The sequence below is a fragment of the Gymnogyps californianus genome, chromosome 10, assembly GCF_018139145.2.
Source record: "Gymnogyps californianus isolate 813 chromosome 10, ASM1813914v2, whole genome shotgun sequence".
Lineage (NCBI taxonomy): Eukaryota > Metazoa > Chordata > Aves > Accipitriformes > Cathartidae > Gymnogyps > Gymnogyps californianus.
In genome coordinates this window covers 18,892,272-18,915,939 of record NC_059480.1, presented here as the reverse complement: position 1 = coordinate 18,915,939, position 23,668 = coordinate 18,892,272, and the positions used below count along the sequence as shown (strand labels likewise).

The 23,668-nt window shown below is 47.2% G+C and overlaps 1 protein-coding gene across 1 annotated transcript; it reads right to left on the bottom strand.

Annotated features, from left to right (window-relative positions):
• Positions 1-546: 546 nt before the first annotated feature.
• EIF2B5 (eukaryotic translation initiation factor 2B subunit epsilon) lies at positions 547-20,218 on the bottom strand. Its single transcript, XM_050902163.1, has 16 exons — positions 20,066-20,218; positions 18,686-18,810; positions 17,774-17,959; positions 17,500-17,677; positions 16,347-16,427; positions 15,554-15,631; positions 15,161-15,473; positions 14,391-14,536; positions 13,961-14,099; positions 13,238-13,339; positions 12,484-12,591; positions 11,499-11,589; positions 10,608-10,731; positions 5,045-5,170; positions 3,396-3,506; positions 547-2,325 (listed from the first exon to the last, which is right to left on the bottom strand). The coding sequence occupies exons 1-16, from the start codon at positions 20,216-20,218 to the stop codon at positions 2,260-2,262; spliced, it is 2,127 nt and encodes a 708-aa protein (XP_050758120.1). The 3' UTR covers positions 547-2,259.
• Positions 20,219-23,668: the final 3,450 nt, after the last annotated feature.

The following is a 23,668-nucleotide window of genomic DNA, read 5'->3' as shown; positions in this document are numbered from 1 at the left end:
ACACGTTAAACCTATTTTTTTAAGCCGTCTTTACATTGTAAAAGGAAAAAAATACTTAAGATGTCCAAGGAGATTTTAAAATTACCAAGTCTTGCAGCTGGTTTGTAAGTCAAGAGCTCTGTAGCTGTCCTTCCCCCTCTCTGCCAGTTCTTACTCCCCAACATTAGGAGGGCACGATGCAGTACCTAACAGCCAACATTCCCACTAATTCTCATCATGGCAAAGGATAACAGGTTTCACAGGATGTAAGATTCATCTTTGCAACATAATCCTGTACAGAACCAAACCTCACCCGTTTCAGGATTCTAAGTTCAGAAGTTTTAGTAAACTGTTCTCTACTTGTAAACAGCGAGGTCATGAGTTTTCACTGAACATTTATACCAATTCAATGGTGTCCCGATTTCCTACCTGCCTATTATGTGCTTAAAATCTCGAGGAAAAAGTAGCAATGAGTTATTTAGCTTACCCATTAAGCCCTGCTCAGGCATGTGCCACAACTGGAGACATACAATTCAAAGTCAAACAAAGCAAACAAGCCGGTAACACCAGGATAGTTTTTATTTGCTCCCTGAATTAAATATTGGCAGGTACAGAAAATTCAGATACCAACTATTTCCCCAACATTTACAAGACTGAGTTTGCAATGTCAGAAAACGAGCTCATTTATGCACAATCCTGGCAACTGATAGTGTGAGTGCACAAGATCACCCTGCCTGAACATCAGTTTTTAAGAGGCAGTATCCCTGGTCTCCAGCATCCAACGCTGTCCCCTCACTGACAATTGTGGCACCACGCAACGGCCAAGTAAATATCCTGAGTGGGCAGCTCCAGTGCATTTCCCCCCGCAAAGGATTTATTCCATGCTCCTCCTGAAGGGGCAGAGGCAAGGTCAGCACATCCAACAAATAACCCACCTATGAACACAAGCCGATTCTCGCTGTGCCTTTTTTGCTCTGTTCTTTGAGAGCAGGGAAGAACACAGCACAGTGACACTTCCAAGAGAGCTGTTCTTAAAGGCCTTATTGCTGCCACACATTGTCTGTGCTGGCAACAAAGTGCCAGAGGCACACTCGTTCCCTGTTGCATGCCGAGTTGCTCTGCGGCTGCTGAACTTTACAGTGGGTTTGCAGCACTTTCCCTGCTGTCTGAGGGAAGGGAAGTTTTCAAATAAATAAAAGGACATGAAGTAAGCAAGCTTGTATAACTGAAATCATGTGGAAACACAAAGCACGTGCTGTTGAAGGAAATACCATTTGCTCCTTTTCACACTGGAGCAGAACTTAGGAACTTGCATCCTCCTTAAAGCAGCTGGTGTGGTCAGTGCCCCCAGAGCAAAACAAGTATAGTTGGTGCAGCAGGAGGAGCCAGGCACCTCTGCTCCCTTTTTATAAAAAAATAAAGAAACAGAAGCTTTTCTAAAACATGTCTGCTAAGCTGGGGACACACAAAAGACAGATCACATCCAAGATGTAGTGATCCATACAGCATTTCACTGGCCAGTGCACATCCACTATTAGCCAACCCCCGCGGGGGGCACTGAGCACATATTATCCCCTGTTCTACAGAAGGGGGAAACGCACGGTTCTACCAACTCTACTGTGCAATCTGGTGTTAGATCCTAGCACGGCAGATGGCAAGAGATTTTCCCTTTTGGAAAGATCACAGAAGTGCCTTCTAGGCTGCAAAATGCCTTGGTCATCCTCAGACAACTGCATCTTCTCCAGGCACAGGAACTCCTGAATCCCAGTCCTGCACTCCAGGTCCTAATCCACATGCTCCTACTCACCAACCTTGCCAGTGTCTCTTCAGCAGGAGTTCTCTTAGCTCCAGAAGCAACGACTCCAAGTAACTTCGCTGTATGACCATTCTCTTCCACAACCCTGATGGTTAGATTTATAAGGGCGTTGTACGCATTTGCATCTATTTGCTCCCTTTGTATTAGTAACAAGAACCTCCCAAAAGATAGCTTATAGTATATCATATCCAGGCTTCAGAGGGATTCTAGGTATCACCACCTCCTGCTTTTCCCTTATGGTTTTTCCACTGGGCTGCAACCATCCAACATAAGGTGCCACTGGGCAAGTGAGGGAGGGAGGGAAGTGGCAAAGTTGGGAACACACAACTTAATTAATGATGGGATTGTCAGTCACTTCTATGTCAGGCCCCACATCTACACACCATGCACTGGCATTGATCTTGCCCTGCCCACTCGGCCCAGAAAGGCAGTGAGAGTGCCTCTTCTCATGCTGAGCCACCATGTCAGTCTTGGTCGCCATCAGACGACTCTTCCTCTGCCTCCTCCAGCCACTGGATAAACTTCTGGAGCTGCAGAGAGAATGAAATGTAATTGGGTAACAAGTGACACCAAACAGATGCTAGGAACGCTCAACAACTACACTGTGTCAGTGAGCACCACTATCATGCACAAGAAAGAAAGAGTGTTTCTAGGAGACACAGAAACAGAGGCAGATTGAGGGAAAGCAAGACAAAAGTTTAGATGAAAAACAACTGGGATGCCATGGACAAACCCAGACTGATTAGATTCCTGAGGGAGTTTCCTCCAGTCAGACAATCCCCACAACACTCAGCAAAAAGACAAAAGTTTGAGAGTTTTTCAGAGCTTGAGGGAAGAGAGATGACAGCTGCACCATAGCTAAGACATGTTAGGAAAACTCTGCTGGGAACCACCTACTCCCTGAGAAATTGCTATAAAGAAGGCAGCTCATTTTACCTTTTAACTGGGCTCAAATAAGCAGCTGAAAGCACTGCTGACCTATACTAAGAGCTGACTTTGCAAAGGTTTTAAACAAAGTTGGAGTTCTTCAGAGATGGCTTTTTTCCCCTGCTCCTCTTCCAGATCCAGGGAGGAGGACTGGAACAGGGCTCAGCCAAACTGCAGCACAAAGTTCTGCCTGATGGAGGGGGGAAGTTTATATGCTCCTTGCAACACAAGCCAAATGAAACCACTCAGTACAGCAAATGCTTAGAAATATCTGCGAAGGGACTGGTGAGCCAGGAATGAAAGCTTCAAAGGAATTGCATGGGGCCAGCACACAGGGCATTGGCCTAAAGCCCATTTCAAATGGGTGTTGGCTTAGAGAAGCCCTCCTGCTACAGAGGGCCCACTAAAAACAATCTCCCTCTCCTACTACCTCCATTCCTCATCCAAACAGGATGATTATGGCAGAACGCACAGAAATGTCTGTTCTGGAGAACAAAGTTGTGTTGCTCAGTGTTCAATGCACTGGTGCATTACTGGCCTACCATGTAATGGCAGCTGCTCCACCGAAGGCGACAGTGGCACCGAACTCCACTCAAACCTTCTTTTAGCAGCTGTTGTCTCTCTCTCTCCGCCCCCTCCCCTCCGCCCCCCTTAAAACACCTTTGGGACTTACCCGCTGGTTTTTACGAAGCTGCTTTCCCTTGTCAGATGTGTCCCGCAAAGAGAACCAATTGAGAATTACATCTTCTTCCAGAATTTCCAGCTGGTAAAATGTCATCAACACCTGCATCGATTAGAAAAGAGCAACAGGGCTCTCTATAAACTCTTTTGGGGCTAGCTCATGTCCAAGCACAAAGTTTGCACATAATCTTTATCTCCCAGCTCCATCTTCAACAGAAAGCAGTCAGTCTGCTTCATTTTGCTTTTATTGTTAAAAATAACTGTGCTTCTCCTACCAATCCTTATGTTCCTGACAGTTAGATGCTACGACACATAATGAGTCAAAGTTCAAGCCCCATCAGCTTCAGCTCTGTGCATGCAGGGTATGATTGAGAGCTGTGGGCAAAGGGCCACAGAGGATGTCAGTTCAAGACGTTACTTAAGTTCTCTTTTTAAAGCATCCCCAAACCCATCCCCAAAGCAGATCTAACAAGCAACTCTTACGCAGGCCCACATACGCACAATGGTGACGTGCAGAGAAGAGCATGAATCTATCCAGCTCTGCCCCAGGCTCCCTCCTCCTGCCAGTTCTCTCTTGAAAGTGCCTTATGGCAGGTGTCAAAGCAATTGGTCATTTATCAGCTCAAACTCCTGCCCAGCGCAGAGAGGGTAAGATGCAATCATGCTTTCTCAGGGTGCCTTTGTGCTCAGGCAGAGCAGGCACTTTGCAGTCGGTCTCCTTGCGACAGAGCCCTGACAAAGCTGGCTGCCAACTCCAAATATAAAGTGTCACTTCAATCCCCAGCCTCCAGGGAAACCCAGGCCCCTAGAACAATGGACACATGCCAAACAATTGCTGTAATTCAAGGACATTTTGGCTCACCAAACTGAAGGCTTTTGGCTCCAGTCCTAAGTGCTTTGCCATTAGCCAGAAGCACTGGTAGCAGAAGTTAGGATTACTCTTTCTTCAGGAACCAAGAGTTAAGCAGGCTCTAGGAGAGCTCTTCCAAAAGAGACAGGGGCTTCCTGAGACACTGCTAAAGGAAAGACTTGCGATCCAAGTCAAATGCTCTCAGTGTGATAGGGCAGAAAGAATGCAGGGACAAAATATTTGTGAAGGAACGTGAGGAGGAATATACTGAAAACTCTCAGAAGCGGGGAGGTAGGTAATAAGCCACATGTCAGCTCCCCTTTATTCCCAGTTTCATAACTAGCTCAGCCCGAATAAGAAATCCCACCCTTATTCCCAGCTTTGCTTGTTTTGCACTCTGGAGTAGGATAAACCATTTGGCAGTTAGATCCCAGGGACCATGGAGAGACAAATGAAGTAAAGCTCTTCCTAAAGCAAGCCTCTGACCTCGCCTCTTCCAGCGTCACACAAGGGCATCTAGGTTAGAAGCTGCAAAATAATAGCTCCCTTCAAGCTGCGTGCTGGTAATTAATACTCACCCTCAGCTGTGCTCCCTCAGAGGCACAGGCAGACATAGAACTTTTTTTTTTTTTTTAAAAAAGCAATTGTTATAGATGGATTTTCTATACACCCTCTCCACCGAGACTCCAAAATTCTCTCCTCTAAAGCAGACAAGCTGATGATGCAAACAGGATGCATTTCACCATGAATCTAGCAAAAACAGGTCCTCAGAGTTGGGAGTGGATACTCACTTTAGCTATTGATGTGCAGAGACTGTCATGTTCCAGGAAGAATTCCTCAATGGCAAATAAGGCATTCAAGTGATCTGACGCCCGTTTTATGTAGTTCTTAAACAACGGGGTCCAGTTCTTCAACAGCTGCAGGGGAAAAACACAGAAGAGTTCCTGAGTTATGAGATGGATGTGTGCGCTCAGCCCTGTTTCTCAGCTGTGTTGCACTAAGAAACCAACCCAGGGAAGCATTTTAAGAAACCATTCAGCTGATCACTTAATATATTTGCCCCACGCTGTCCATGAAACAGATGCTATTAAGTCTCACATGTGCAGATAAGACCTGGTTTTACTAAACAGCTTTGAGGATATCCGTTAGCTTTCTTGGTTTTGTCTCTCTGGATGGAATACTAGATTATCACAATAAATGTGTTTAATGGAGTCTGGTACTCAAAGAAAACCACTTCACAGCAGACCGATAAGGAGAGGTACATACATGCTACTCAAACCTTCCCCCCACAGAGCAGCTGACATTTCAGTGGAATTTTCCTTCAAAGCAGAAGAGCAAATAAGAAAAAAAGAGAAAAAGATAGTGCCAGGATAATTACCAGCTGAGTAGAAGTGGACAGTGCAAAATAGCCACCCCTAAAACAGGAACGCAGTGGAGCAGCCCCTAAGCGCAAGTCACATGTTTGCTGTGTGCCTACAGGCTTGTTTGGATCCTGGAGTCTGCTGCAGGGAATGGGTGGGAAGGACGAAGGGCAAGAAGTTGTTACACTATTAGCTGATCTCAGTTCTCTCCTCCAAGGCTTATTTTTTCTGAAGTCTTTAGTTTAATGATTTTGGTGCTGCCTCTTCAAACAGTATTTCTGTCCGAGTCCCCCACAGCTCTTTCACTTGTTGTACATATCTGGAAAGCAAGCAGCAGGGAAAGCTCTGCAAAGCAGCACAGACTGACCTGAATCTGGGACAGAAGGTAATAAAGATACTTAGACCCCTGTCCATAACAATTTTAAAAGGTATCAGAACTAGGATAAGATACAAAAATTCCTCACTGGCCACATCATGACCAGACCATCCTACAAACACATTGTAGGAAATTTAATCAGAGTTCCACATCTTTTTAAATGGATTAATTCAACAGTGGGCATTCCTGCAACAACATCCCTGGCATGCCTGTACAGATACACTGTTTTGCTGTGCCTTCAAGAGCATCTCCTTACAGAACACATCTGGTCTATTTTGAAGGGAAAGAGGTAAGTCACAGGGGCTTGGGGTGTGATGAAGAAGCTCTGAGTCACCTATATTCGGGGTTAATCAGCATTATTCTGTCCAGGACAGTTGTTAACAGGCAGTAGCCCTGCCAGAGGGAGAGCTCCAGGACACATAGCGGAGCTAGAACCCAGGCTAGCGTGGACTACCAAAGGTAGCCTGTACTAGGAAACAGTGCTCAACTCCTCCTCCTCACCTCTTCAGACACATTTGCTATGCAACCATGCTGGAATTTGCATGCCTCAAGCAGAAACAAAGGGGATTAGTACAAACAAACTGATCTGTATAGTAGTACACCAACTGGCTCAAGGAACAACAGTAACAGCACAGAATGATCCTAATCATCACGGCATCACAACAAAAAACAGGGTTGCATGGCATATTCCCAGAAAGTATTTTAGCCTTTAGCAAAATGCTTAATCTTAAACGCTCTTCCCTCCTCTACAGCCATCTCCTGCATTTTTATTATCCTTTGGAATTCTTCACCTCAAATGTAGTAAAGCTACTAGCAAGTTCCTTCCAGGCTAAGAAATATTTTGTAATACCTTTCTGTTAAAGCCTTTAAATCATAAGCGGGCACAATTCTAACCAGAAGCTATTGAGTTTCTGAAAGCAAGTTATTTATAAAGAAAGCAGAGCTATAAACACTCACAACCCCAGGACTCAATCCAGTATGCCTATTGCTGGGAAAGGGAAAGAAGAAAAAAAATATACATCTCAGGTCAAGACCATGCACTGTACTGTAACTGGTGCTAATGGGGAAAGTAGGGCTCAGCCCCACAGAGCCGCTAGCAAAAACACGCCTATGAGCCTGTATGACCAGAGAGGCTGTTTTGGGAGTTTCATGAAAATCTGAACTGGGGAATTAGAAGCTTGCAATTATTTTAGATTGAATAAAAGACTGAAAAATGTGAAAAGATACCTGACAAAGAGCCCTATGGACAATATCATAACTTTCCAGGCTTTGACTCTACCTGGGTTACTCCTCAAAACAATCTACAGTCTGGAGAAAGCAATCAAATTCCTCTGACAGGTCGATTCATTTTTCATCAGATATGGTCAGCGATGCTGCATCAACTGCAACTTCAAAGAGGTTTGCGATCCACTTTTCTTTTGTCAGAAGGACAGTCTCGACACCAGGCCTATTTTACCCCTACCTCCAGCACAGAACACCATCACGAAGTATGTGCAAAGCACAAGGGACAAAGCTGTAGTTCCAACCTGTTACACAGTAACAGCATCTGTGCTGATCACCCTAAATTGCTTCAGTGAGAGCAGAAATCCATTTGGTCCCTGAATAAGCAATCTCATGTTGTGTTCCCTTGCATGACATTACAAAAGAGTAAGGCTCCCTAACAGAAACCTGAAGAGGTGCACCACACATGCTAGCTGCCGGGCAGCAGTGCAGACACTGGCCAGCTCAGCAAACTGAACTGCTATATTGCCTCCCCCTGCTCCCTTTAGACATCCTCACCTACATAACCTTGTCTGATGCTGCTTCAGTGACAACAGAAGCACAGCCTTCAGTTTATCAGCAGCTTCAGCCACATTTGCTCAAATCATGTCTACAGTTCTAGGAAAGGTCTGGTTTTCTGTACCATCTCTGCTTTACAACTTGTACAAGAGCCGAACAAGATGTCTGACACACATCAAACGGGATAACTCTATTTCTCAAGCCTCCATGTTTCATCTGAAAAATACCCACGGGCATATCCTTTACCAGATGCTTGTTTCCTAAAATTGCTGCAACACTTAAGAGCTTCGTGCTCAGGGGCCATCACTTCAGAGCACATACTGTGGTTTCAAGTCAACCCATACATCATAACTATGGCATTTCCACAATTTCCCCTCCTGAGCTGTCTGGGACTGCTCTACCATCACTCTTCCACACGCAACCCATCTTCCTTCAGCATCTCTTAGTCAGACTTAAGCTACAAAGAGAGCGAGAAACATAGAACAGTTCTGTAAAGTTCAGTGGGCTTCTGATATTCACCACTCTCAGAATGCAAGTATCCCCATCTCATACAAAATAACACTTTGCCATATGTAAACCATCATAAGCAGATCTCAGCCTAACACTGCTATTGACTGAGGCAGTTTTAGCTGCATAGCTACACACTTCAGCTACATGCTTTCATTAGGTACTAACCTATACCAACCTAGTGCTTGGGATTCTCAGGGTGTAAGTAAGTATTAGTAAATTAATGGAGTGTACTTTTTACTAACTACGGAACCACAAGTTGCAGAAAAGCCACTGTTTCAGACGCTGTACAAATATGCATATTCTGCCCCAAGAACTGGTCTCTTCTCTTCAGAGCACTGTTGGTAAATACACAAAGCTGCTGCTCAGGAAGACCATCGATGTCTGTTTAATAAGCCTTTGAAGGCTGATTCACTACCTCTGTTAGAGGCACATCTCAACTCAAACATACTGGGTTATTGTAATGGTGACTAACATCATGCATGCAATTGAACATTTAACAGTATACTTCACCAGGATACTGCCTGCCTGCTGATTTCAGTACAGAAAGCCAGCACAACAATTCTGCACACAGTAAAGACACTGAGGCACAAAACTGTCCCAGAGAAGCATTCTCTAAGAAACTTCCTGGTTGTTCTTTATAAAGGAGCATCTGGAGGAACTGGCTGCCATGATGGTCAATTGGTTTGATACTTGGCCCTCTTTGATAAATCTAAGGATAATTTGTTTCATAAATGCACGTGCCACACAATTCCCTGCCTAGAGAAATTCCACTTGTCCATAACATGAGGCATGGTCACCCTGAATATTACATTTAGATTATTATGCTTCTCACTAAAGGTGAGTTGATTTGCTGTCTCTGCTGTTAAACACGAGCATCAGCTTTCCTATGCTGAAATATATATGGACAAAGTTACCCAGAGGTAAGCCCTTCCTGTACTTCCATTGTCTTTAGCTTCTAAGGGGTTTTGGGCAATTACGCAAAACTTTATGCATTTATATAGTATCCTTTATCCCAGACCAGAACCTCTTCTGACTGGGTGCTGCAGTGAAGTTCTCCTGTCCTACTCGTGCTAGACTAGGAACCCAATCTGGGAGACAGAAAAAGATGCCATATCCTAGCTGGGGTGGGGGGGAATCCTACACAGCTACCAACTCCACACAACCTGTTGTCTAGATGTACTGCTTTCCACTTAGAGTCTAACACCTGCTCTAATGTTCTCTTCAGTCCTCCTCCTTCAATTCTCTTTTTCCAGGACAGGACATGCTATTCAAGAAAACAGTCTGGAAAAATGAACAAAAGCAAGCAGAATTTAAACAGAGTGAACAGCAAAATCTCACTAAGCCATCTGAAGAACAGATCAGTTCACATGGATGTTTCCTACAGAAGGCATCTCCACACATCCAGGAGATGAATTAAGTGCCATGCTTACTCCTACATAAAGAAGAATTAGTTTTCCACCCTTCCCCATCAATTGAAAGCACATACTTCCTCAGGGAAAGGATTATGAGGATGTCTAGTGTTCCTCTTTAGCTCCGCCTCTTAAAAATTAAACTAGTCCTTCCCAAACACGTGTCAGACCCATTCATTCTGAAAGAGCACCTTCGTAACCCGTAGAGTTTGTAAACTCAAATACATAAATGGGCTATAGCAAAGAGACAAAAATACTACAACAGCTTCAGCTTGGATCAACAAAACCATTAAGGTAAGACTGCCTGCTTTTTAAAGCAGATCCTACCCTATTTTGTCTCCCTTAAGTCAGGAAATAGAAATCGCTCTCACTCAATTGTACAACCCGTCTCTTTAGAGACACAACAGAACTCTGTGTCTTCGCTCAAAGACAACAATATTGTGCCTCTGCATTTGGCTGGAAAAAAATTGGCACTGATTACAGTAGGCAGACAAGTAAGACCTTGGAAAAGATCCCATTGGGAGAGGAGCGCTCCCTGCTGCCCCAGGGACAGGGCTTATGATGGATTGGAACCAGGTTCCTGGAATGCAAGCTTGTAAAGACATCTCTAAGACCCTCTCTTTTCTCTTTTACAAGTGATGCACTTCTATCATATACAGGAAACAGAAACAACCATAGGTACTGAAGTAGAGCTCCCCACACCTACAGTGTCAGCTGAGTTCTGTCAAGCACGTGCAATAGTTTCAGTTCACTTGTACTCCTACAGAAGACAACAAAGAGGCTCATGAACTCAAGGAGTTCAAGTGGCTTCAGGCTTAACCAAAAAGACTTCTCAGCCAGGAACTACCTGGGGCATCCAGACAGACTCCTACGCACTAGGAGACAAGCCCAAAGAAGAGTCAAATGGAGCAGAACTCACGGGAAGTAATGCTGAGAAATAGTTCTGGGAGTCCAGGTTTGCATCCAGCTGCTGTAGTGGGAACTCCAGGATCACTTTACTGAGCACCTGCATCATCTCCTTCAGGCCAATGTTATATGCATACCTGTGAGGAAAAAGGCAAAAACCCCCAACATTTCACACTATCTGATCTCTGCAGACTGTGGCTCTTCACAGAGATACAGCAGAAAATTTGATTTTCAACTTCCAGACTTTTGTTTGTTTGTTTGTTTTTCCAAATATTCAGGCAATAAAACCACCTTGCATTACATCAGGCCCTGCATAAGGCCACAAGTCCTGAAAATCTGCTATCACAGTGGAACAAGCTGCTGCAGGGACAGCACCCTCACATTTACTAGTGCTGTAGGAATACTGTTGTGCAAAAGAAGGGAAACAGGTTTGTATTTGAGAAATACTAGGTAAAAGACACTCTGATTATGTGTTCTAGACTTGCTGCTGTAATAACAGAGTGGACAAGCCACACTACAGCACAGCCCCAGCTGCAGGCAGCTGGTTGAATGTTGCAATGCACAGAGCAGCAGCCCCTGCATGAACTTACAGGCAGTCTGTGCCAAGAACTGGCTTACTCTCTTCAGTCCACAGTTACTTAATAGCAATTCAATCTCTTGTTACAGAATTGGGGCAGGAAAGGCCTAACCACTGAGGATGCTATAGATGCAGCTGGTGCTCTCCATCAACTTCTGTCGTCATTCAGTCATGATCTCTAACCTGCATTTCTCATGCTCTATGCTGATAAAATGAATGTTTAACAATCAAACATGGGTATTCTCATGGTTTCTCCTCTTCTTTCTAGATCTGCTGTCAAACCCAACTGTTGAGCATAAGGGACAGCATCCCTAAGGGAACACTCACTTGAGGGAGTTGATTTCCAGGACCAGGTTGTCACAGGAAATGTTTTCTTCTTCACCCCTCTGTAACGTACCCAGAACCTCATTCTGGAAAACTAATGAAAGAAAGGACAGGTAGTTAGACATGAGAGGGAAAAGCACAAATTCTTCAAACTGTTCATTACTGAAGAAACTATGCCCTTAACAAAGGAAGCATTCTGACATAGATGTCTATTTGTTCTCTGTAAGCTGGCACAAACCCACATCAACTATACTTATAAATAGTGGAATATACTTCAAATAAAGGAGACTACCTACTAGATATCATTGTCTATCCACACAAACCAGCACAAAGCTATTTACCCCTGCAACCGTTTAGAGCAGAGTTTCTGTTACACTTTCACAATCTAGCCTTTCCTATTCAGACAAACCTCATCTTCCCCTAACTAAAGATGTGAATTCAAACCTAAAATTTATTGGTTTAATTTCCTTTGAGGAGATATTTCAATGTGAAAAAGACTTCTTTTTTCCCAGTTTGGCTTGAACCCATTTCAAATCCAGGTAAGCTTAACACAACAAAACAGAAAACCAAAACATATCTGCCAAAAGAGGCAGCTCCTACAAGGACATTTAATTCTCCAGCACGATTACAGCAGTAAGCGTCACACAGGGAACTCTGCTGGACCTTCACACAATCTCTGAGTTCAGGCAATGACACTCCCATTTAAACAGACAACTCCGGGAGGTCACTTTCACGAAGGCCCAGTGATCGGGAGTGAGAAAGATGGAGGATCTTTGTCTAGCTTCTCATCCTTGCTGCCTTGGGTTAACACAACAGCAATACAAGGAATATTAAAGAACTCTGTAGAAAATGCAGGAAGTGAGGTCAGGAAACAAACACATTATAGACATCCACAAATTTTCCAATACACCTAGAGAAAGCAGCACAAATCTCACACTCACTGCATTATCTGCAGACTCACCATACTTCTTAACAGCCCATCTCTCACCTTTGATGTCATCTAGCTGAGGGGATGCTGCCCGACTGTCTGGCTCCTCAGAGCCCATGCTCAGGTCACTGTCTGATTCACTCTCTTCCTCTGAAAGCATAGCTGGACCTGATGAAGAAGAGAAGACGCAGCATTCAACACTCAAAAGCTGCAGCTGTCATATGCATGAGGAACCAGGTGTCCCAGGGACTTCCCAACCAAGTCAGCAACGATCTGTCCTTGCAAGGAAGCTTCTACTTACAGGTCCAGATGATTAGATTTGCTGCAGAGGGAATGCTACACCTGGCACTAGGATAATGGGACTTTTTAAGAGTCTGCAGGCAGACAACAAAGGACAGGGACAGAAGCAAATGTATTTTGCGCAGACTGCTGACTCATGATGGAGCAATGTCAGCAGACGCTGTCGCTAGCAGGAAGAAAGCCAGCAGTACCTGGAATAGCCAAAGCATATTCCCTCTAAGGGACGGCCTGGTATCCCATAGTGTGCCATTCACAGCACAGACAGCGGTGTGTGTTAGCGTAAGTCAAAGATACAATAAACGACTTCCACAGAGCACAGGAAGAGAGAGAATCTGGTCCACCACCTGCTTTCACCTCTCACCTTGCCTCCACACACATATGTTATCAGGAGCCAGTGTCCTTCACAAAGCCCAGGTCTTACTCTAGACACAATTATCAGTGCCCCACTCAGCCAGTTTCCCCAACACAGGTCTGTCTGTCTATCCCCAGGTGACTACACTAAACTTTTCCTCACCCCATAGGCTTTGTCTCTGCTCTTCTTCATCCTCTTCATTCTTGTCATCTGCTTTCCAGAGATAGCCTCTGCCCTCTGAGCCTACATCCCTTTTATTGAAACCTGAAAAAGAAACAGTGATTAGGAGGTAGATGTACTGGATCTGCTTACAGGCAAACCTGAGATAGACTGGTATAACCTGCATATTACTGCCCCTAAATATCCTTCATCAAGAGGGAGCTGGGATTCCTGCAGATGCATATGGATTTCAGCTTTTATCTTCTCACTTGCCTTGACAAGTGACGACTTACTCCTCCCTACCGCAGCAACATTCAGCTGACCATGTTTAGATCCCTCGCCAAACTAGAAACAGTATTTCACAAGGACAAAGTCCTTGGACACAGTCCAGGTACGAGGACAGAGATCTTGCAACCTGCCTTGAACTGAACATCTCTTCCAACTTCAGTTATTGTCTCCTACAAGGCTCCTACTCTAATAAAAATGGAAAATAGCTGAGTCTCCAAAGATTTTTAATACTGGGGTACAGAGGTACATTTCACTGTCCAGCCTGAGCCAAATATCCTTGCTTGCCCTACTGAAAACACACATGTTCCAAGCTGAAAGCAGCACTAAGCTCCAGCGTGGCACTGCAGAGTCCAGAATGGGGAAGGGAAAGACCCCAAAGATCATGGAAGGCAAAGCCCTCTGCACAGCCTGAGTGCATGGAGCCAGAGACTCTCATACCTTTCAGTTTCACTTTGCTTTCCATCTTGTTCACGCCAGAATCATCACTGAACTGGTCATCATCCTCTTCCTCCTCATCTGGTGGGTGCAGAGAGATCACTGTGCCCTCAGAAAGGGTGATGCCAGGACCTACTACCACCTGCAAATACGTGCAACATATCTTAATGAAGAAATACCCTAATTGCCCCCTTGTCCCTCTGATGGAGGTACAACAGCTGCTCCAGACAAGCTGTACTGAAGACATCAGCACTGCCAGATCACATACCATACTACCCTAGCCAAACAAAAGGAAGAAAAAGGTGGGAGCAGTAGCATACGCCCCACCTCTGCAAAAAGGCTTGGAGTAGCCCTGTATTCTGGTATGTCTAGTCTTAAGTCTAGTAACCTGCCAAGAAAGGCAGAAAGCAGAACAGACGTAAATACAGCTCACCTGAGAAGAGAGGACACAGTGGGGCTTTAGCTTTACTTTCTCCTTCACTTCAGCTTCATCGCAGATAACAGAATGGGAGATGTCCACGTTATCTGCTATGTGTACTCTGTCCCAGAGAAAAGCTCCGTCCAAAACGACTTCATCACCTGTTACACATCACCAAGCACAAATATGTTGAGCAAGGCAGTTTGCTGCTCTCCCACACTGCTGAGTCCACTAGAAAGCATCTACTGAATCCCAATGCCCTTGATGCACGATGGATGTTAGATGAAAGGTAAGAATTGGCCTTAGAGGCCCACAGCCACTTCTTACCCAAAACTAAAAGACGAATTTGTTCTCTACAGAGACTTAACAAGTTGACAGTAAGAACTGATATCTTGGTTTTGCACAAATACAGCCAAATCACAAAAAAATTCCAGCCAAGACTAGGAAGAAGGAGTACCTGGCAGCTCACAAAAACAGGGACAGATGTCCCTCATTTGCAGGATGTTGGTGGGTGATAACTCTAGATCAGTAAAGGTCATGCATTCTCTACTGCTGAAACAACTTATTTGCATGGTTCCTTCCACCTTTCAGCATCATTATAGTACCCTGAAAACTTTAATCTATCTCCTCTGCTGGAAAACCACGCTTTTCTCCTTTCTTCCCATTAGAAGTCAATCAGTACCCACCTATCATCCTCTCAGAGCCAAATGCACTTTAACAACTAAATCCCAACAACCCGTGCCCTTGCCTGGCAAGGCCTGCATGTCCCCGATTCCCGTACTCACCTATCCTACAGTTCTGCCCAATAATGCTGTTTGTTATGGAGCAGTTGCTGCCGATGACCGTTCCCTGCCCAATGAGGACATTCTCTTTCAGCACGCTGCCGTGGCCAAGGCTAACATCCACCCCTCGGTAAATGTTGTGTTTAGAATGGGTGTAACTCTGATTCTTGTCATCGGTGAAGTTCATCTCTGGAGTCAAAGGATAAACCCAGCGCCGGATGATGTCAGAGCACACAGCTTCGTACATTAGCAGGTTGCATATATGGGCACCGTACTCTTCTGTCGTTACATGCATATGGATCTGGTTCCCCAGGACCTGGGAGACAGGCAGGAGCATGTCAGAAGATTCTCTAATGCAAGCTAATAGGATCTCCCTTGTAACAACCTCCTCCTTACCTCCTCATTCACCAACAGACCACGCACAAAGTCATCCCGCGTCTGGTAGTCAAAATTGTCTGTGAATAGCTCAGCCACCTGCCAGGAATAAAATATAAGGAAATAATATAGTTAGCAGAAAATGTCACCAGGGAAGCCAGATAATTAATGGCTGTTCAGTGGTTCTCAGAGAGCCGAGTTATACAGTACAGGAAAGTGATGCTCTTGCCTTCAATAAAGCTTTGATTCCTGCTGCTGGGAGTGTTGACCTTCCCATCTCCTCCTCCTAATGGAGACTATGAACAGATTCTGGTTTTTCAGAAGGGGCAAAACATTGCTTTAGCATTTCCAAGGAATCCACCCAGCCTCACTTTCTAGTTTCACTCCCAAAGGAAGGCTGTAGGCTATTTTTTTCAGATGAATGTTACCCTAACATGGTACCAGCTTCCAAGTATTGACACTTTTCCATAGCATAGCCATCACCTCTGCTCCACAGATGTTACTATACTCAAAGTGAAATCGCTTGTTTTCCAGAATAGTTTCATCCTGTGCCAAATCAGCCAGTCTACCAATGCATCTACTGTCTAGTTCTGCCTGGGCTCGAGCAGTGGATGCCAGATACAGACTGAGCACCCACACAGGCCGCAGAGCAGTGCCACATGATCACTCAGGCTCTCAGCTCAGTCACTGAGCACAAGTGGGAGTTCTGGTTTCCAAACCTAGTACACTCAGGCCACATGCACCCCCAGCACACCAGCAGGACAAAGGGAGCAATGCAAACGGAATTTTGGACCCTCAGAAGGGCAGAGCTCACCTGCGGAGAGCAGATGCTGATATGACAATCCAGCAAGTCATGGCGCACCTCAATGTTCTCAATAGAATTCTGGAACAGACTCTGAAAGAGGAAAAAATTCAGATGATCTGAGTGCCTCACGCAGTACTGAACCCCAAAAGCCTTCTATAAGCCAGGGGCAGTATTAACTGAATTGTTAAACTAGCTGAAGTTCTGAAGATCAGAGAAATCTACAATCTACACTGAGACACAAGCTTAGCAGGCACAGCCTGGTCACACACGGAGCTGCGTGTCAGTAAGCAGAGACTGCCCCTCCTCCTTACACAGCGCAACTCTCCAAGAAACAGCTTGTACTTCGAACAAGCACTTTTACTCCAGGAGGCTCCTTACCTTAGTCGCTGGGAGCTACAAATGTACAAAGAACATTAATAAATCAAAATGCAATATTCATAGCTTCCATACCCCCTGTGGGTTTTTGTAGCTGTGGGTTGGGTTTTTTGTTGTTTGTTTGTTTTGCTTTTTCCTTTATGGTTTCCTACAGTGATTTGTGCTTTCATTTGAAGGTAAAAAATAATCTACTGATGACTGATTTGGGGATGAAAATGCCATATAATCACAGCCTTAGTTCCGAGTTGAAAAAAGAAAAAGGTCCATCTATCTCACTGGAGAAAGTGCCTCCACATTTACAGAGCATTTACTACATTATTAGGTGAACAGTACAGGCAGAGGTAATAGGAGGTACTACCCCTTGCACCTGCTGTTATTCCACCCCACATGCCAGGCTCAGTGCCACTTCAAAATGGTTTGTGTATGATAGCAGTATATGCATCCCAATTTGGGAACCCCTGCGACAGCACAAATCATCCACCTCCTTTGTTTCCCATGGAGAAAAGGAATCAAAGAAATGCAAAAACTGAATTGTGAGAAATACGTCTGCCCCATCTTCAGACTCTGAAATGAGTCCCAAACGCGTGTCCCAGCACAATTTCACCAAGCCTCAAATAAAGGTTAAAGGAAAAAAAAGCCAGTTTACCAAGAGTTACTTCCTATCATCTGCTCCTCCAAAAGAAGCAGCAAGCACAGTTCCCCAGCCCTCACTCAAGGAGGACCTCCTCCTTGGGGTGGGCTGCTTCACCACTGCAGCCCTTTTCCACCCGTCAGGTTCCAGACGCACCATAGGAAAGCGGAAGCGTTTCAGCCCCTGGGTTCTCTGGTAGTGAAGGACACGGTTTGTGGCGCTGTCCATAGCAATAACAATGTCATCCTCTTTGCACCTGGCATGGTGACCAGGCGAGGACTCCTTGAATATCATCGTCATCACAGAAACATTCTTTTCCATCTTACGACGCAACCTGAAAAAGAAGGGCAGAACTTTAAAATCACTCTTCAGAGAGTTAGAGCCCAGAGTCTCAGCACAGCAGGCAAGCGTACACTCTTTCAACACCTACTTGTGCTCTTCCAGGGCTTTGGATATATTGAAATTGGACACCACATCTCCAGTGACAAGAATGAAGTCGGAACGAACGAGGGACTTGGCATCAACGTCTCGTAGCACGTCACCAAGGGAGCGGTACAGGTCAGAAGTCACAAAGCGCACCGTGTTGGGAGAGGTGTGGCGGCACCACTTGGATTTTCTGGAAGGAGAAAAACACATCAGGAAGGCATAAAGAGGATATTCCTATAGAGAACATGCTAGGACACAGTGCCCCGGTGCACGCCACATCTGTAAGTGAATGCAAGGAGAATCCTATTACGATGAGCCCGCTATCGATAGGCTTAGGTATGCTCATTTGCACACAGCAGATAAACTGAAGAGGGTCAGACTCTGAGACCGTAGCTTCTGGAAACTTAGGAAACCCGACTCCACGGTGAGTCAAGTTTTAACAAAAGAGAAGGAAAAGTTACACACAACCCAAACTTTTTTTCCTCCTCGGAAAGCAGTACCTCAGGCAAGGAAAAGACTGCATGGTTCTCTTTAGCTTGCAAACCTGCAGCATGCAGAGGCAAAGGTGCTGAGAGCGCCGTTTCCGTATGCCACACGGCATACCAAGACAGGGCATAACGCAAAGGGTGGTACTCTAATTTACGTGGCTATCCACAGGAAACCCCCGCTTTTAGACAATAAGAGCTAAATGCCAAAATAAATGCAGTCCCAAAACACTCAACCTTTTTAATACACTGTACAACCACACTCCTTCACAGGAGGAATGGTCTTTTTTGAGACATGCTAGGAGACAACTGTTGAAAGGGAATCTCTTGCACGCACTTTTCATCAGAAGGATCAGTGAGACCTTTGAGGCTTGTTGGAGGACAGAAGAATCCTTTCCATGATAAAGCTAAAAAGATGAAGAGATTCTTACTGTAAATGCTCTTTTATCTCAGCTGACTTCCAACAGCAGAAAACAAAGGTTTCTTCCACTCCAGTTGCTGTTAGGAACTCCAAGGTATAGTCAATCATGGCCACATTTGCCATAGGTAAAAGAGCCTAAAAAAACCCCAAAAAACAAAAAACATATAGGTAGCTGAACAAACACTCTGTACCTCAACATCAGCAACAGCCCCTTTCAACTTGAGGATAGAATATCATCAGTAGTACCAGAAAAATAACACAAGTAACTGCTCCACCACCTTTTATCAAAAATTTTTAGAGTTGATCTAAACAGTAAGAGCTAGTTTCTGATTTTCTATAGGGGCAGATCCTCAGTTCAGAGAGGAAGGCATAAAAAAAGTAAAGTTATCACACACAAAGCTCTTTAAGAGGACTCAGATAAATGAGAGAGATTGAAAAAAAAAATTCCGAGTGCTGACTCCCTGACTCAGGCTTTAACTGTTGCAAGAAAAACCTGTCAGACATGAATGACGAAGCCACAAGAATATAAGTGTCCAGAATTAAACACGGGAAAAAAAAACCCAACCTAAAGTGAAGCGAGTACTCTCTTGACTTGAGATTCAAGCCACACTTTTAAACTGAGTTACTGATTCACAACTGAGTGATCTCATACTAGTCTTTAATTCATTTTTGGTGCTGTTTTGTTTCAGGCCTGAGCTCGCGTGTATAATTATGACCACCACAAACATTTAATCAGCAAATGAGGTAAGATTAATTGTTCAGACCTAAATTCTCCAGAAGCGCTCTTTCCTTTAACATACAGCCTTCTGATCCGGATAATTAAAGTGCTTTCCCCATCCATTTTTCTGGCCATATTCTTTTACCCATTACTGCTGCCAAGGACAAAGAATTTTGCTTCTTTCCTCTATCAGACACAGGCCTGCCCAAACCCGCTGCCGCTCCTGCATCAGCCACAGACGAAAAGCACCTTGCCATATGGAAAAGCAAACAGCACCAACGCAGCAACTAGATCCTCGCTGCCTCTCCAGAGGGGGGATATAAACTCTTACAAGTGAAGAAAACTGGTCAGAGGCTTCCACAGCGTGGGGGAAAATCCGCGGCGGCGGGGGCTGCCCGAGCCCTGGGCGGACGCTGGGGCCCAGCAGCACCCCAGGACCTGCCGCCTCCGGCTGGGGGGGGGGGGGGGGGCTCGCCTTCTCCCGACCCAGCCCGGGGCTCTCTCGGCGGGGCACGCCGCGACCCCGGGCCCGACCATCGCTGCCGGCGAGCACTCCGCCTTTCGTCAGAGGCCTGCCCGCTCCAGCCCCCCAGGGGCGGGGGCGGCCCGGGACAGGCGGCCCCGGAGGAACCGGCCCGGGGGAGGCGGCAGCAGGCAGGGGGGATTTCTCACCCGCGGCCGGTCTTTGGAGATAGGGAAGAAGCGGCGGTTGAAGCTGTCGGCGACCAGCACAGCCTGGAGCGGCGGCGGCGGCTCCTCCTGCGGGTCGGGCCCGCGGGTCGCCCCCGCGCCGGGCCCGCGCCTCGCGGTGCCGCGGGCCGCCATCTCCTCACGCTGCCTCAGCTCCCCCCCCCCCCCCTTCCGCTTCCGGGTTCGCGCCGGAAGCAGCGACGGGAGCTCGGCGGGGACAGAACAGCGCGGGGCGGCGGCGGGCGTTCGCGGGCTGGCAGCGGCCCCGGTCCCCGCCCCTGCGGCCCCGGCCGGGTGGTTCAGCGGAGCCCAGCCCCGGAGAGCGGGGCAGGGCCGGCCAGGGCCCCGCTCCCTGGGCATGGGCCAGCCTAGCAGAACGCAGGGCCCGGAGTGAGCGTAGGCGGACAGGGCGGCTTCAGGAGAGGCTCGGGAGCTCCTCGCTGCCTCCCCAGCCTTTCGCCCCATCCCTCAGCACCTGCGTGGAGAAGATCTGCCATTGCCCGATGGATCTTCCTCAGGCAAAGCTGTTGGAGCGAGTCGCTCGCATGGGCTGTGCCTGCGCCTCAGGAGCAGGGGAGAGGCGTTTTCACCAGCATCCCCTGAGGAGGGAGAAGGTGGAGAGCAGAGCAGCACTGCCCGCCATTGCAGGGCCCAGCCGGGACCCAGCGGAGGCGAGGGGAAGGCCTGCATTCCCCAGGCACAGGCATTTCCCAGATGAGCTCGGGGGGTGTGTCGTACTTTGATGCAACCCCGAGGATTTCCCCTTTAGGAAAAAGTTATATGTTCTTGATACGCTTCCTAGCTGTGATGTGCTTGTGCTGCGTTTCCAGATGTCCAGCCGCTGTTTCTGCAAAGGCCAGCCTTGCTGTGAACCAGCCCTTCAGCACTCACACCTTCCATCACGGAGTGACCCCCAAAACCCACAGTCCCTGAGGGACCCCTCAGAGCCCACCCAGAGACACTTCCAGAGAGGAGGGGAGGAAAGAAGACGTGGTTTCTGGGGGTGGGGGTGGCATTTGTCTTCCCCCCAGCTTGGCGAAGCAGCCCCTGCTTGGGAGCTGCAGGTGATGGTGTCTGGCTGTGCCCTGTGCTCAGACGCTGTCAGCTTCGTGCATCCCGATCTCCCCAGCCACCCCTGCCCCAGCCCAGGCTCTACCCTCATGCAGGTCTGGTGGTCCCTCCTAATGTGCTTCAGTATTGACCTGGCTCTCAGAAGGGGATCGGCTGCGTGCAGCCCTCGGCACAGAAAGAGTGCCCTCAGCTGAATCCCTCCTCTGCTGCCTCTCTCTGCTGCCAGTCACAGTGCTGCGGTCCCTTTTGCCTGGCACAGCTCGCACAGCACTCCTGCCTGCTCGTTTTTCAGCAAGAGAAGACTGTGTGATAACCCCTCTGCTCAAAACCAGGAAAACAGGCTGAGATATTTCCCCAGGGAGCTCCTAGCAGGCTGGCAGCAGGAGGGCTGCGGAGAGCCCTGAGCCTGGCGGCAGGAGGGCCCTTACCAGCGCTGGGTGCTGCAGGACCTGGTGCTCGCTGCCCTGCCCCATTGTCATGCTTCTGCCCCTCTCCACAGGGGACAGGCATTTGCAGCCCCTGCTCTGTCTCCTCACCAGACTCTCTTGGATTCTTGTTCTCCCTTGCTCCCCAAAACTGCCCTGCTGTGACGCCCTGCTCTGGTCGTTGCTGCTCTCATCTGCTAGCAACTCTGCACCTACCCACTGACTGGCCAGCCAGAGACTCAAGGAGCTGATACACAGTTCGACTGTGATCCGAGAAAGAAACACAGGGCGCTTGCAGCCCCACCTCCGAGGCAGGGCCCTTCCCCAGGGTGGATGGTGGCATGCACTTACCAGCCCAAGGCACACAGTATGGCCTTTCCATCCTGGTGACGGGGCAAATTAAGGGAGGCACAACTCAATCATAGACCTACAGTACTGTCCCAGCGTCGCAGGCAGCCTGTACAGCCCCCGTGGCAGTGCTGAGGGGTCTTTGCTGGGTTGTGAGTGGGAGAAGAGTGTAATATGCAACATGCAGCATCCTTTTTCATCGTCTGAATTGCAGGTTCAGGACTCACTTAGTACAAAACAACTCTCCTCTGTCTCCTGAAGGACTCTGCGGCATTGGGTATTCCCTGAAATTTCCCTTACCAGTTAAAATGTTCAGGCATCGCTTATGTGGTGCCATCTGCACCCAGTAACTTGTGACTGAGCCCTTGCTGTGCCGCACCTTGTGGCTGAGTTGCTTGACCTTAGCTAGTGGTTTGGAAAACAGCAGCAAGGATGGACACAGTGAGAAAATAGAAATGAGCTGCCCTAGGGAAATAAATCTTCCCCATCCTTTTCAAAAATAGGTATCCGCAGACCCTTGGGAATCCTGTTGCCTCGGCAAAGAAACTAACCCGGGAACAAAAGCTCCCAGATGGTTTCAGTCCAGGGGTTACAGCTTGAGGAATGATCCAAGAGGTGGATTTGTCATTGCCTGAGGGCAGGACAGCATCTTCCTTCCTGCCTACATAGCACTAAGTGTATAAACAGCACCAGAAATCAGGTCTGATCCAGCCTGCACAGCCACTGCCCATGTTGAGACCGGGCACACAGAGCTCGACAGGAGAATCAGCAGATTATCTGGCTAATTACATCCTGTTCTCTCCAAATGAGGCGAGTTTCCAAGATGTTGCCCTGGTAAATCGGCAGAAGCAGGGGAAGACAAATCAAGGTAATTACTAATGAACTGAACTCAAAATCAGCCTGATAAATATTCCTCAGGCTTTGCAGACACATTTCCCTTTAGTTTCACTGGGGTCTTGCAGGCCAGTAGCACCCAGCCCAAACATTTTCTGAAAGCAATATAATTCCAGGGGAGCTTTTAAAATTGAAATTAGCTCACAAAAATTGAAATGAGGCTGGACTGGGTTAGACTGGAGGTTCATCAAGCCCAGTATCCCACAGCAGCTGGACAGGGTGGTGGGAAGACCCATAGACCCATAGACTGTGGGGCTTTTTCTTACTCCCTCATCCTTGGATACCCCTGGACACAGCATCATGGGGCAGCATCCATCAGCTCTGGGAATGATGAGTGTGGTGGGGATGTTCTGCTTTCTGGGGCATGCTCCCAGTCCCTGTTCCTACATTTTTAACCCTTCTCTCTTTTCCGTTTGTTGTTCTCTCTGAGCATTTGGTTGCTCCCCGGCTTTTCCCTTTGCATAGACGATGGCCCATAAGGCATCGCTAAGCCTTGGGAGGCAGCTCCAGATTTGGTCCTATTTTAGACGGCTTTGGGGCTCCACATTCATCAGGGCTGAGTGGGACCTGTGTCAGGGGGTCCCTAGGGTGGTAAGACTTGCAATGAGGAGGATCACAGAAGGTCTGCATGGAGGAGCCATGTACCTCACACAAGACTGATTTCCCCTCACATGTCCTGCCTGGTGGCCAGCAGCTCTGATGCCCCTGGAGCATCCTTGTGTGCCTCAGCAGAGCTATGGGATGTGTGTCATCTCAACTCCAGGTCAGGGATGCAATTAGTGCCTAAATTCAGCTCTTCCTGGCCCATGCCATGCTGGCAGGGAGCCTGGTTTGGTTGGGGCTGTCC

Excerpts from the sequence above, each read along its gene's own strand:
- EIF2B5 (XM_050902163.1), bottom strand. The coding sequence starts at position 20,218 with ATGGCGGCCCGCGGCACCGCGAGGCGCGGGCCCGGCGCGGGGGCGACC. Across the intron at positions 15,632-16,346 it reads TCAGCATCTGCTCTCCGCAG|GTGGCTGAGCTATTCACAGA; the intron begins GTGAGCTCTGCC and ends TATTCCTGGCAG. Across the intron at positions 13,340-13,960 it reads AAGCAAAGTGAAACTGAAAG|GTTTCAATAAAAGGGATGTA; the intron begins GTATGAGAGTCT and ends TTTCTTTTTCAG.